Consider the following 14,031-nt stretch of genomic DNA (forward strand, 5'->3'; position numbering starts at 1 on the left):
AAACTTAAATCTTTTTATTAAACTAGCAGGTAAACATTTATATGTGAAAAGTAATTATCACCATAAATAACAAATATTTTAAGTTAGATAAAACTAAAGTGGCCAAATGCATATATAACATGTCTATAAGACATACTGGAATTCAGTCTTAAAAACACCACCATCACTCATACCAAAGGTGATACATTAAGATCCAAACTGTAATGTTACCTGTGACAGGAAATTGCCTAATCTTTTCAGTGCTCCACTGACTTCAGTAAGAACTTTATATGGGAATAAGCTTGCCAATACTAATCATATTGAAGGGGAAAACAATTTATTTTACCTTTTTCTCCCCCAAAATATATAACTATGGAAAACAGAATTATCCTAATTAAAAGCAACTTTTTTTCCCCCCTAATGCTGAATTGAATTAAATCTATACAATTAGGTTACTCCATTCAATTTTATTTCAATAATATTTTTTCAAAAAGCAATAAAACAAAATAACAGAGCACTACCTCCTTACATGGAAAGCTTAAAACAACTAGCAGACAGGACAAAGACCAAAATTACAGAAGAATGTCTAAAATACCAACCTTCAGCACATGGCACAACTATCAAAGCTCTGTCAATAAAAACTGTGTTAGTTAGATGCTGGGCCACACCAACACTTGATGCCTCACGAAACTTAATATAACATACTTTGGAAGAAAAAGCAAGAGGTGCGTTGCTGCAAGATAAAAGGGGAAGAAAAAAAAAAAAAACAATTAGTTACATTGAATACATTTGTGTGTTGTTTTTTTTTGTTTGGTTGTTTTTTTTTTTGTTGGTTTTTTTTTTTTTTGTATATATGTGTTTTTTAAGTGTACTCATTGTGGCCTTCCAGTACTTGAAGGAAGGTGTATAAACAGGAGGGGGAATGCCTGTTTACATGTGTTGATAGTGATAGGACAAGGGGGAATGGTTTTGAACTAAGACAGGGGAGATTTAGGTTAGAAATTAGGAGAAAGTTTTTCACTCAGAGTGGTGAGGCACTGGAACAGGTTAGGTTGCCCAGGGAGGCTGTGGATGCCCCATCCCTGGAGGCATTCAAGGCCAGGCTGGGTGCAGCTCTGGGCAGCCTACTCTAGTGCTTGGCAACCCTGCCCAGAGCAGGGGAGTTGAAACGAGATGATCTTCAAGGTCCTTTTCAACCCAATTATTATATATTTTTTATTTTTAAAAAATAATATTTTTTAGACTTCCTGGAAAAAATACCCAAAAGACAAGACTATAGAAATTTACTAACTTGTCTACTTAATATCACTAAAAAGTGATATTAACACCTCCTCCTTTTTATTGGAAACTTATAGAAGCCAAAAACCCAAGTTAACAAGACTTATTCTCTTTACAGATCTCGCTATACAACATTTCCAATTACTATTCTAAGTAACACAAAACAAACTACATCACATTTGTCAAGTAAATATTTTATAGTTAATCTTTTTTTTTCCCCCCCTACACTGTATAAGCCTTGTTCAGGGAATTCAAACAATAAGTCTGGCCATTTTCAGCAAGTCCTTCAAATATTAGCCCATACTAACTGAAAAAGTGTCTTAGGTCTTCACCAAAAGTAATATGAATAAGAATTAACAAAACAAAGTGATTCTTGAGAATTCTTTGAAGTGTTTGGTCTTAGTTCACTAATGTAACAAAAATCCTTTATATCATCTACCCTAGTTTGACATAGTATAATAAGCAATAACATTGGAAGAAGTAATAGGAATTCACTCATCGTATTATGCATTAGGAAGACAATTACAAATATATATGTTGGGTAATTTGCTTTTTCATTAAAAAGTACACCAGGAAAGATGTCAGAAAGCAAAATATGTAAACATTGTAATCTTAATCAAAGTCAAAAATATTTGTTTTTAAAAAATGTATTCCTTAGTTGAGGTTTATATCCTTTATACAAGCTTTTTTCTTTTATATTTCTTCATATGAAGAAAATACACATGAAGTCTTCAAAGAAAGAATACTTCAAAGAAAGAAAGAATATTGCTGGAACATCAGCAAGTTCCATTTGAAGATTGTACTATCTTCCAAGACCACTCCAGATCATCCAGAAGCAAACAGTATTATAGCAGGGTTTTCAACACCTAATACAGACATCTCATCTCTCTCTGCTTTCCAACAACTTGGTCTGCAAAAATCCAATTTTTTCTCAAAGATTTTCAACGTTTAACCACTTGAAAATCATCTTACAGTCACATTTGAAGGCTTATCACTACAAATTGAATTTTGAAGGCTTCTCTGAAACAGATTTCAACTGTACAAAGCATGACTGGGACTAATAATCTGATTACAGACGTAACTGGTCTCCTAGTACGTTGAAAAACATTTCTAAGCTATATGAGTATTTAGCATACTGGAGTACACATTCAAGGCAAAAGACCTGTCACACCCTGCAAACCAGCTTCAGATTTCAACTGTACTGCAAACATAGTGATTTATAAAAACTGTTTTGTCTTGTTTAGAATAATGGAAGAGTAGCCATATGTCCTGTTCTCACAAAACTCTAAGTAATCAAAAGATACCAAATTAATACTTAATTGATCACCACATTTTGTAAGATTCAATATAAATAATTTTAGGCTGTTAAAATGAACAACAACAACAACAAACACACCACACAGCAGAGACAAAAATTTCATGGAATAGCCTACAAAACAGGGGACACAGCATTCTATCTCATGTTACTGTATATTCAAATGTTGGCATCGCTTACCACACAAGAAGTACTGAAACCAAAGGGTTTTGATTAATGAAAATAAAACACGAATTGACAAACTGCCAAAACTGCACGATTTAACTTAACATTAAGAAGTCTGCTCAATCCGTTCTGGGATACAAAATAAAGGACTGTAACAGAAACTACTACTTTAAAACCAGCTTTCAGATACTAATTGCTGGGAGAAGTCACTGGGTTCAGGAAGTTCACTGAGAACACTAAAGAGTCATCTTAAAGAACTCACATTTGATCTAATGCATTAGAAAACTGAGGTGGTTTCTCTCTCCCCCTCCACATTTTGCATGCTTACAAGAACTTTAAATCGCCTAATTACACTCAGCATTGGAGACTTCCTTTTAGTTGTTTTTTGTGTGTTTTTTTTTTTTGTTTGTTTTTTCCTTTAATAATTTTTCTGCTACATCCTATAAAACCAAGGGATGTTAGTGATAGGAGACTAGAAAAAAGTAGAAAAAAAATCAGTAAAAAGGAATTCTTCTCTCTAATAATACTAGTTCAGACAACCATGGCATAGCCCTATATTTTGTTCTAAAATCACTGAAACACCATAGATACCAGATACATCATCCTTGCTTCCTATTAAGTCATAGCCTTCTTTTTTCATTCAAGTCAGCAGTAAAGTGGCTAATAATGAGTTATAGGGGAATGGTACTATCAAAGGAATCTCCTATAAGGTGGAAATTATCACCTGATTAAATTCACCATTGCTACAAATGCTTTGGATTGCTCTGACAGAGGAAAATAACTTCAGAATTTTCCCTTCCAATCCTCTGATAACACATAATGCTACATCTTCCAGAAATAGGAAAATATTAAAAAAAAAAAAAAAAATTGTCAAGAGCAATGTTCCAAAATGTATATGTCTTTAACCAAGTTAATTCATAAATACCAGAATAAAACTTATTTCCTTTCAACCAAAAAATTAGCTTTTTTAATGAAAAATCTTTTTAAATTAAATCCATAAAAACTATTCTATGAAATACTAAAATTAAGGGGAAGAAGTAGAAGGCTGACAAACATGACTGACTTGGAAGAGATAAGGAATAATTTATACTTTTATCTGGAAATACCTTAATACTTGATTAGGAAAAAAGAAAAGAAAGCTTATATTCTTTATAAAGCGTATGCGCATATATATGTTCTGTTAACTCTTGTGCATCATCAACAGAACTGGAAGTTCACATCCATTAGAAATAAGCATGCCCAGCAAAGGGAATGGGATTACAAACGTTACAGCAAACCTCTTAACTTGAATGCCCCTTTAAAACAAACAAACAAACAAAAAAAAAAAACATACAGGAGAGTACAACTTCACCGTTCTGAAAAATCATGCTTGATTACATAAAAATAGTGAGTACACTAAATATCTGCAATACCAAATTAGAAAAACAAAAAAACAAACAAACAAAAAAAACAGGTTACAATTGTACACAGTGCAACATGTAATTTTCTTTGACGCTTTTATCTATTAAAAAGTTAGTCTAATACTCTTAATATTACACCTTATATTATTCTTTAAACAAGAACTGGAATTCTGGAATGACTGAACACCACCATGCCACCATCCTCCCGTCTGATCCCCATCCCCCCGCCCCCCCCCCCCAACCTACACACACATAACTCAGGGAAGTGCCTGAGCGAAAAGAAGTGGACTACAGAATAGGTATTTCAGAAAAAGGAGGAAAAAGAGAGACGTGCGCCGCGGAAGCGCTTTGGGGACAATCTCTGAGCACGCGTCTCCCTAAGCCTTAGACTGTGACTCAGTGCCGGCATCATCCAGCGAACGGCCGAGCTCTTGCCGCTACCACTAAGCCACAGAACCCGCCGTGCTCCTACAGGCCACTCCGGAGATGCCGCAGGTACTTCAGGACAGGACCGCCATCTTAAGCTCGGATGGAGCTCCTTTCCCCTACCGTTCCTGTTATACAAAGGGGTAGGACCACGTGACCCCGCTCTCTGTGTGGGAGGTTGCGGTGCCCACAATCAAGATGTGGGGAAATCAAGTAGGGCCTTCTCACAACCCTCCCAACTCCTCTAGACCGTTTCATTCTCCCATCGCTCCGGAGACCGGTGCAGGCCCCACTTACTCTGGGGGATAGAGACGCAGCTCCTCAATATCTCCCAGGAAGCCGAAGAGAGTCCGCATCTGCTCACTGGTTACCGCCGAGGACAGGTTCGTGACCTGGATGATAGATGTGGGGCCCAAAGGAAAACCCAGCGGCATTCCGATTCCTCCGCTGTTCATCATGGCGGAGTCCGCACGACCGCTCCGCTCGCGACAGTGTCACACGCAGCCAGAGAGACGGACCTGACGACAGACAAGAATGTGCGGCGCTCGCCAGAGCGTCCCAGTGTTCACCCGCTCTAGCGGCGAACTCGATTGCTCGCCGGAGGCGTTACTTGGCGGGCAGCTGCTTATTGCCGGCCAGATGAGGCGCTCCGGGGAACGGCCGCCCTCAGACCTGCCAATAGCGCTGAAACTCCTAGCTCAGCCGTAAACACCCCCCGGCTGTTGTGGTTTAACCCAGCCGGCAGCTAAACACCACACAGCCGTTCGCCCACCCTCCCCCCTCCCTCTCTGGGATGGCGGAGAGAAACGGGAAAATGAAGCCTGTGAGTTGAGATAAAGACAGTTTATTAAGACAGAGGAAATAAAAATAACAAAAATAATAACAATAATGATGATGATAGTACTGCTAATAATAACGTGTACAAAACAAGTGATGCACAATGCAATTGCTCACCACCCGCTGACCGATGCCCAGCCTAACCCCGAGCAGTCCGGCCCTCCTCCCCCCGGCTAGCCACCCCTATATATTGTTTAGCATGACGTCAGATGGGATGGAATACCCCTTTGGCTAGTTTGGGTCACCTGTCCTGGGTCTGTCCCCTCCCAGCTCTTGCTGCACCCCCAGCCTGCCTGCTGGCAGGACAGAGTGAGAAGCAGAGATGTCCTTGGCTTCGTGTAAGCACTGCTCTGCAACAATTAAAACATCGGGGTGTTATCAGCACTCTTCTCATCCTAAGCCAAAACATAGCATTCTACCAGCTACTAGGAAGAAAATTAACTCTGTCCTAACTGAAACCAGGACATCTATCCACCCCTTATTCCATACCATTTATGTCATGCTCAGGTTACACTCTTTTCCATACATTCTAATTAGTCATCTATAGTAGTCATGGTAGTGACTACTTCTTTCTGGGGTGCCATGTCGCCATAGGACTTGCTTTTCAAGTCCCAGGATAGTGTTCCGGGCGGTGGCATGAGGCACAGAATATGTTTCCAGCCATCCGGTGGTTGCTTCCACCATGGTAAGTACATGGCGCTTGCCGTTGCAGGTTTGAGGGAGTGTGATGTAATCAATCTGCCAGGCCCCTCCATATTTATATTTCAGTCATTGTCCTCCATACCAAAGAGGCTTTAACCATTTGGCTTGCTTGATTGCAGCACATCTTTCACAGTCATGAATAACCTGTGCTATAGTGTCCATGGTCGGGCCCACCCCATGATCACGAGCCCACCTGTATCTCTACCTTGATGGCCTGAGGTGTCATGGGCCCATCGGGCTATAAATAATTCACCTTTATGCTGCCAATCCAGGTCCACCTTAGCCACTTCAGTCTTAGCAGCCTGATCCACCTGCTGGTTGTTTTGATGTTCTTCAGTAGCCCGATTCTTGGGCACATGAGCATCTACGTGACGTACTTTCACAGCCAGGTTCTCCACCCGAGCAGCAATATCTTGCCACAATGCAGCAGCCCAGATGGGTTTGCCCCTGTGCTGCCAGTTGTTTTGCTTCCATTGCTGTAACCATCCCCACAGGGCATTTGCTACCATCCATGAATCAGTGTAGAGATAGAGAACTGGCCACTTCTCTCATTCAGAAATATCTAAAGCCATATGGATAGGTTTCACTTCTGCAAACTGACTCGATTCACCTTCTCCTTCAGCAGCTTCTACAACTCGTCGCGTAGGACTCCATACAGCAGCCTTCCATCTCCGATGCTTCCCCACAATACGACAGGACCCATCAGTGAACAGGGCATATTTCTTCTCATTCTCTGGTAACTGGTTGTACAGTGGGGCTTCTTCAGCACGACCCACCTCCTCCTCTGATGATATCCCAAAGTATTTGCCTTCTGGCCATTCCGTAATCACTTCCAGTAATCCTGGGCGACTGGGGTTTCCTATTCGAGCCTGCTGAGTAATCAGTGCAACCCACTTGCTCCATGTAGCATCAGTGGCATGATGTGTAGAGGGGACCCTTCCCTTGAACATCCAGCCTAGTACCGGCAGTTAGGGTGCTAGGAGGAGCTGCGCTTCAGTACCGACCACCTCCGAAGCAGATCGAACTCCTTCATATGCTGCCAATATCTCCTTTTCGGTTGGAGTGTAGCGGGCCCCAGATCCTCTGTATTCCCGACTACAAAACCCCAGGGGTCGACCTCGAGTTTCCCCAGGTTCTTTCTGCCAGAGGCTCCAGGTGGGGCCCTTCTCCCTGGCTGCGGTGTAGAGCCCATTCTTTACATCTGGTCCTGTTTGGACTGGCCCAAGTGCTACTGCAGGAACTATCTCCTGTTTAATTTATTCAAAGGCTTATCATGGCTCTGGGCCCCATTTGAAATCATTCTTCTTATGGCTTACTTGGTAGAGTGGGTTTACAGTCAGACTGTAATTTGGAATGTGCATTCTCCAAAACCCCACGACACCTAGGAAAGTTTGTGTTTCTTTTTTGTTAGTTGGTGGAGACATAGCTGTTATTTTGTTGATCACATCCATTGGGATTTGACAGCGTCCATCTTGCCATTTTATTCCTAAAAACTGGATCTCTCGTGCAGGTCCTTTGACTTTATTTTGTTTTATGGCAAAACCGGCCTTCAGAAGGATCTGGACTATTTTCTTCCCTTTCTCGAAAACTTCCTCTGCTGTGTCACCCCACATAATGATGTCATCGATGTACTGCAGGTGTTCAGGAGCTTCCCCCTGCTCCAACGCAGACTGGATCAGTCCATGGCAAATGGTAGGGCTGTGTTTCCACCCCTGGGGCAGCCGATTCCAAGTATATTGGACTCCCCTCCAAGTGAAAGCACACTGTGGCCTGCACTCTGCTTTTAAACGGATGGAGAAAAATGCATTAGCATTATCAATATTATCAATTGTGGTGTACCACTTGGCTGCCTTCGATTCCAGTTCGTATTGAAGTTCCAGCATGTCCGAAACTGCAGCACTCAGTGGTGGCGTCACTTCGTTCAGGCCACGATAGTCTATTGTTAGCCTCGACTCACCATTAAACTTTCGCACTGGCCATATGGGACTATTGAAAGGTGAATGAGTCTTGCTGATCACTCCTTGGCTCTCCAATTGACGAATTAGCTTATGGATGGGAATCAGGGAGTCTCGGTTGGTGCGATATTGCCACCGGTGCACAGTTGTGGTAGCGATTGGCACTTCCTGTTCTTCGACCCTCAGCAACCCCACAACAGAGGGGTCCTCTGAGAGACCAGGCAAGGTAGACAACTGTTTAATGCCCTCTGTCTCTAAGGCAGCTATACCAAAAGCCCTCCAGAACCCTTTTGGGTCCTTGAAATATCCTCTTCTGTAGTCTATGCCAAGGATGCACAGAGCATCCGGGCCAGTCACAATATGGTGCTTTTCCCACTGATTCCCAGTCAGACTCACTTCAGCCTCCAATACAGTCAACTGCTGGGATCCCCCCGTCACCTCTTAAATACAGATGGGTTCTGGCCCTTAATAGCTTGATGGCACTAGAGTACATTGTGCACCGGTTTCTACTAAAGCCTTATACTTCTGTGTCGTCTGACATGCCAGGCCATCAAATCCACACAGTCCAATAAACTCGATTGTCCCTTCCTCCCCCTGGCTGGAGGCAGGGCCCCTCTAATCCTGGTCAGAATCTTCTTTGTTTCTGTGTCTGAAGAACTGCCTGCTGGAAGCTGAAGCAGCAAGCTTTTCAGAGAACCCCTTTTTCCTGATTGTTTTCTTTTGCAACTCACATACCCGTGTGTCGTGGTTTAACCCGGCTGGCAGCTAAACACCACACAGCCGTTCGCTCACCGTCCCCCCTCCCTCTCTGGGACGGGGGAGAGAAATGGAAAGTGAAGCCCGTGAGATGAGATAAAGACAGTTTAATAAGACAGGAAAATAACAATAACAATAACAACAACAATAATAATAATAATAATGATACAATGATGATAATAGTACTACTAATAATAATGTGTACAAAACAAGTGATGCACAATGCAATTGCTCACCACCCGCTGACCGATGCCCAGCCTAACCCCGAGCAATCCGGCCCCCCTCCCCCGGATAGCCACCCCTATATATTGTTTAGCATGACGTCAGATGGTATGGAATACCCCTTTGGCTAGTTTGGGTCATCTGTCCTGGGTCTGTCCCCTTCCAGCTTTTGCTGCACCTCCAGCCTACCCGTTGGCAGGACAGAGCAAGAAGCTGAGATGTCCTTGGCTTGGTGTAAGCACTGCTCTGCAACAACTAAAACATCGGGGTGTTATCGGCACTCTTCTCATCCTAAGCCAAAACATAGCATTCTACCAGCTACTAGGAAGAAAATTAACTCTGTCCTAACTGAAACCAGGACATCTATCCACCCCTTATTCCGTACCATTGATGTCATGCTCAGGTTACACTCTTTTCCGTACATTCTAATTAGTCACCATTTTCATCTAGGGTCTTGAGCTGTCTTGGGCAAAGTGACCACAAAATGTAGAGTTCTCCATTCTTGGAGAAGTCAGGAGGGGGGTCAGTAAAACTGCTGTCTTAGACTTGCGGAGGGCAGACTATGAGCTGTTCAGGACACTGTTTGGCAGAGTCCCTTGGAGGCAGTTCTGAAGGGCAGAGGAGTCCAGGAAGGCTGGGCACTCTTCAAGGAGGAAATCTGAAAGGCTCAGGAGCGGTCTGTCCCCACGTGCCCAAAGACAATCCGACGCGGAAGAAAACTGGCCTGGCTGAACAGAGAGCAGTGGCTAGAGCTTAGGAAAAAAAAGAGGGCTTATAATCTTTGGAAAAAGGGGCGGGCCACTCAGGAGGACTATAAGGATGTTGCGAGTCTGTGCAGGGACAAAATTAGAAAGGCCAAAGTTCATCTGGAGCTCATTCTGGCTACTGCCGTTAAAGACAATAAAAAAAGTTTTTAAAATACATCAGCGTAAAACGGAGGACTAAGGAGAATCATCATCCTTTACTGGATGTGGGGGGAAACTTACTGACAAAAGATGAGGAAAAGGCTGAGGTGCTTAATGCCTTCTTTGCCTCAGTCTTTAGCAGCAAAACCAGTTGCTCTCTGGATACCCAGTACCTTGAGCTGGTGGAAGGGGATGGGGAGCAGGATGTGGCCCTCACTATTCATGAGGAAATGGTTGGCGACCTGATATGGCACTTGGATGTATGCAAGTTGATGGGGCCAGATGGGATCCACCTGAGGGTATTGAGAGAACTGGCGGAGTAGCCGGCCAAGCCGCTTTCCATCATTTATCAGCAGTCCTGGCTATCGGGGGAGGTCCCAGTTGACTAACAGCTAGCAAACGTGAAGCCCATCTACAAGAAGGGCCGGAGGGCAGACCCGGGAAACTACAGGCCTGTCAGTTTGACCTCAATGCCAGGGAAGCTCATGGAGCAGATCCTCTTGAGAGTCATCACGCGGCACTTGCAGGGCAAGCAGGCGATCAGGCCCAGTCAGCATGGGTTTATGAAAGGCAGGTCCTGCTTGACGAACCTGATCTCCTTCTATGACAAAGTGACGCACTTGGTGGATGAGGGAAAGGCTGTGGATGTGGTCTACCTTGACTTCAGCAAGGCTTTTGACACTGAAGAAACTGGCTGCTCGTGGCTTGGACTGGCATATGCTTCGTTGGGTTAAAAACTGTCTGGATAGCAGGGCCCAAAGAGTCGTGGTAAATGAAGTCAAATCCAGTTGGAGGCTGGTCTCTAGTGGCGTTCCCCAGGGCTCGGTACTGGGACCAGTCCTCTTTAATATCTTTATCAATGATCTGGATGAGGGGATTGAGCGCACCCTCAGTAAGTTTGCAGATGACACCAAGTTAGGTGCGTGTGTCGATCTGCTTGAGGGTAGGAAGGCTCTGCAGGAGGATCTGGATAGGCTGGACCGATGGGCTGAGGTCAGCTGTATGAAGTTCAACAAGGCCAAGTGCCAGGTCCTGCACCTGGGGCGCAACAACCCCAAGCAGAGCTACAGGCTGGGAGATGAGTGGTTGGAAAGCTGCCTGGCGGAGAAGGACCTGGGAGTGTTGGTTGATAGTCGGCTGAATATGAGCCAGCAGTGTGCTCGGGTGGCCAAGAAGGCCAACAGCATCCTGGCTTGCATAAGAAGCAGTGTAGCCAGCAGGTCTAGGGAAGTGATTTTCCCCCTGTACTCGTCTCTGTTGAGACCACACCTCGAGTACTGTGTTCACTTTTGGGCCCCTCGCTACAAGAAGTACATCGAGGTGCTCGATCGAGTCCAGAGAAGGGCGACGAAGCTGATGAGGGGTCTGGAGAACAAGTCCTACGAGGAGCGGCTGAGGGAGCTGGGTTTGTTCAGCCTACAGGAAAGGAAGCTCAGGGGCAACCTTATCGCTCTTTATAAGTACATTAAAGGAGGCTGTAGCGAGGTGGGGGTTGGTCTATTCTCCCACGTGCCTGGTGACAGGACGAGGGGGAATGGGCTAAAGTTGCGCCAGAGGTGTTTTAGTTTGGATATTAGAAAGAACTTCTTTACTGAGAGGGTTGTTAAGCATTGGAATGGGCTGCCCAGGGAAGTGGTGGAGTCACCACCCCTGGAGGTCTTTAAAAGACGTTTAGATGTTGAACTTAGTGTGGGATTATTCTGGGTTGTGCCTGCGTGCACGAAAGGAGGGGTCTGGGGTGCCTGCAAGCACAGTGGGAGGGGTCCTGGGTTCCTGGGTGGGACGCTTTGACACTATATAAGATAATGTCACGCAGTAATAAATTGGCTTACGGCACAGAACGCTGGTCGTTGTCTCCGTTTGTCCCGGGGCTTTCGGTCAGGTTATCCTACATATGGTGACCCCGACATGATACAAACCCTGACGTGAAACCGGTTGGCGCGAGTTAGGCGCGGCGCATACGTGCTAGGTACGCGGGTGGCCAGGGGGCCTAGAGTCGATGAGGTGGTGAGTACTTTAAAATCCTTGGTCAAGGAAGTAGGAATAACTTCACGAAAGAAGGACATACAGTCCCTCTTGTTCTGGGCGACACTCCAGAATCTGGCGGGGTCTCCTGTCCATTGCCTGAGACAGGCTACTTTAGAAGCAGTGGGACGGGATTTATGTGATAGCGCTTGCATCGGGAACAAAGAGGCGCAGACTTTATTACCGACATATGGGTCGGTACGAGCGGTTTTGGAAAAGGTAGCCAACGAGGCATGCCTGTGGGCTACTGTGCACTGCATGCTTTTGTCCGATGGGGACAGTGAGGATAAGCAGGCTCCTATGGAGCTGCCGATAAAAAACAATCTAGAGGAGGGGTCAGGGCAGGCGAAGGAGGAGGCTCGATCGGGGGATGAAAATAATGTGGAGCAGGAGAAAGAAGAGGGTGGGAAAACTTTTGTGGCCCCCCTGCGAGTTTGGTTGGATCGTGAAAGAATAGCAACACCTAGTGCTCCTCCGGTGGAAGGGAGCACCGTACATACTTCATCGGACGGGTCCTTTTGGGGGGTAAATAAGAAGGGCTCCCTTATTCTATTCCCTGTTGGGGGTCCTGAAGGGGCAGGGGTGGCATCCGGGCAGGTGCCGGCGTTTTCGGGCTCCCTCCGGCCGCTGCTGTATGCAGCCCCCCCCGCGTTTGACCCTGGAGAGCGGGAGGGGGGGGAAGCGTGGGTAGAGCTTTTTTCGGAGAAGCCCCTACCATTGTCCGTGCGTCGCGTTCCCGTTCCGTCGGGTGCTGCGTCCCGAGAGAGAGAACGAGTGGATAGTGAGAGTTCAACAGATGAGGAGTCTTGGGATCCTAGACAGGCTACCCCGCGGCAGCCGATGCACATCCACGAGGAGGTGCAAAAGGCAAGAGAAAAATGGACTATTAGCGCGCGAGAATGTCTTCTCTTGGGTTGTGAAATAACGCCTAGTCCTGTGCGGATAGGGTGCTATCCTGTCTTCGCGGGGTCTCAGGGACATCAGTGGCAGCCGGTAGATTATAAGATGCTGCTACAGTTAAAAAAGGCTGTACAGGAGAGTGGATTCTCTAGCCCACAGACACAAGTTTTGTTGGATGCGGTGGCCTTGCAAGGGCCCCTGATGTTTGATTGGCGGCAGGTTGCCCGGGCTTGCCTGACGGCAGCGCAGGTACCCATGTTTGAGTCTTTGCTAGAAGAGGAAGGTGAAGTGTTAATGGTGCGTGCATGGGCGAATCCCCAGGATCCTTTACATGGTATGCCTGGGGAAGCGTTGTTGGGACGGGGGCGGTGGAATACTCCGCAGGAACAGCTGTTGCTGCCACAACCCGTGCTGATTGCCGCTGCCGATTTGGGCCGTAGAGCATTAGAGCGGATGAATGCTGTAGTCAGCCCGACTCCCAGTTATCTCCATATTCGGCAAAAACCTGAGGAACACTTTGGGCGCTTTGCAGATAGAGTGCAGACAGCTGTGGCGAGCAGTAATTTACCACCGGAAGCGCAAGATGTTGTTTTGAGAGAATGCTTAAGAACGGGAGCTCTGCCTGAGTTCAAGGCCGCTCTTGCAGTGCTTCCAGCTTCTGCAAGCGCGGGCAAGCTGATTGCTTGTGGCTGTGCGTTTGGCAAGGCTCAGGAGATACAACCTCTTGCTGCTGCTCTCAGTGAGCAGATGGTTGGGGTCACATCTGCCCTCCAGGCGTTTGCTCTCCAGATTCATCCTGGAGGTTGTTTTCATTGCGGACAGTGTGGTCACGTAGCTCGTGATTGTTCCAAGAAAAGGGAACCTGTGATCGAAAACAGCCGTGTCCATTGTTGGGTGTGTGGGCGGTCTGGCCACCGCGCTCGCGAGTGTTCACAACAAAAAGGGGAGGTAAAAGAGGAGGGGGGCTGTCGGGAAACGCCAACGCCGGGATGAAAAGGGACCCTCCGTCTCGGCCGCAAGCGTGGGTCCCAACCCCCATCGAGCAGGGGTGGACAAGTCCGCCATCCAGTCTCGGGCCGGAAAACAATTGCATACCTTTGCATCCTGATGACACCAAGCGTTTTGCTCTAACCATTCCATCATTGAACAATATGCAGCCAGCAGCC

The 14,031-nt window shown here is 45.9% G+C and overlaps 1 protein-coding gene across 4 annotated transcripts in view; it reads right to left on the reverse strand.

Annotated features, from left to right (window-relative positions):
* The window catches only part of LOC311220810 (uncharacterized protein), a gene marked incomplete at its 3' end in the record, with an annotated part of 115,685 nt that extends 110,643 nt beyond the window's left edge, over positions 1 to 5,042 (reverse strand). For 3 of the 4 annotated variants that reach the window (XM_084304419.1, XM_084304420.1, XM_084304418.1), the window contains exons 1-2: positions 4,861 to 5,042; positions 579 to 712 (exon numbers count right to left, since the gene is read on the reverse strand). In XM_084304419.1, coding sequence (XP_084160545.1) covers positions 579 to 712; positions 4,861 to 5,021 — 295 coding nt within the window. In that variant the 5' untranslated portion in view covers positions 5,022 to 5,042. The remainder of the gene's footprint in view (positions 1 to 578; positions 713 to 4,860) is intronic. The other variant, XM_084304421.1, reaches the window with a different exon arrangement.
* Positions 5,043 to 14,031: the final 8,989 nt, after the last annotated feature.

This window comes from Netta rufina, assembly GCF_964035555.1.
Source record: "Netta rufina genome assembly, chromosome: W".
NCBI lineage: Eukaryota > Metazoa > Chordata > Aves > Anseriformes > Anatidae > Netta > Netta rufina.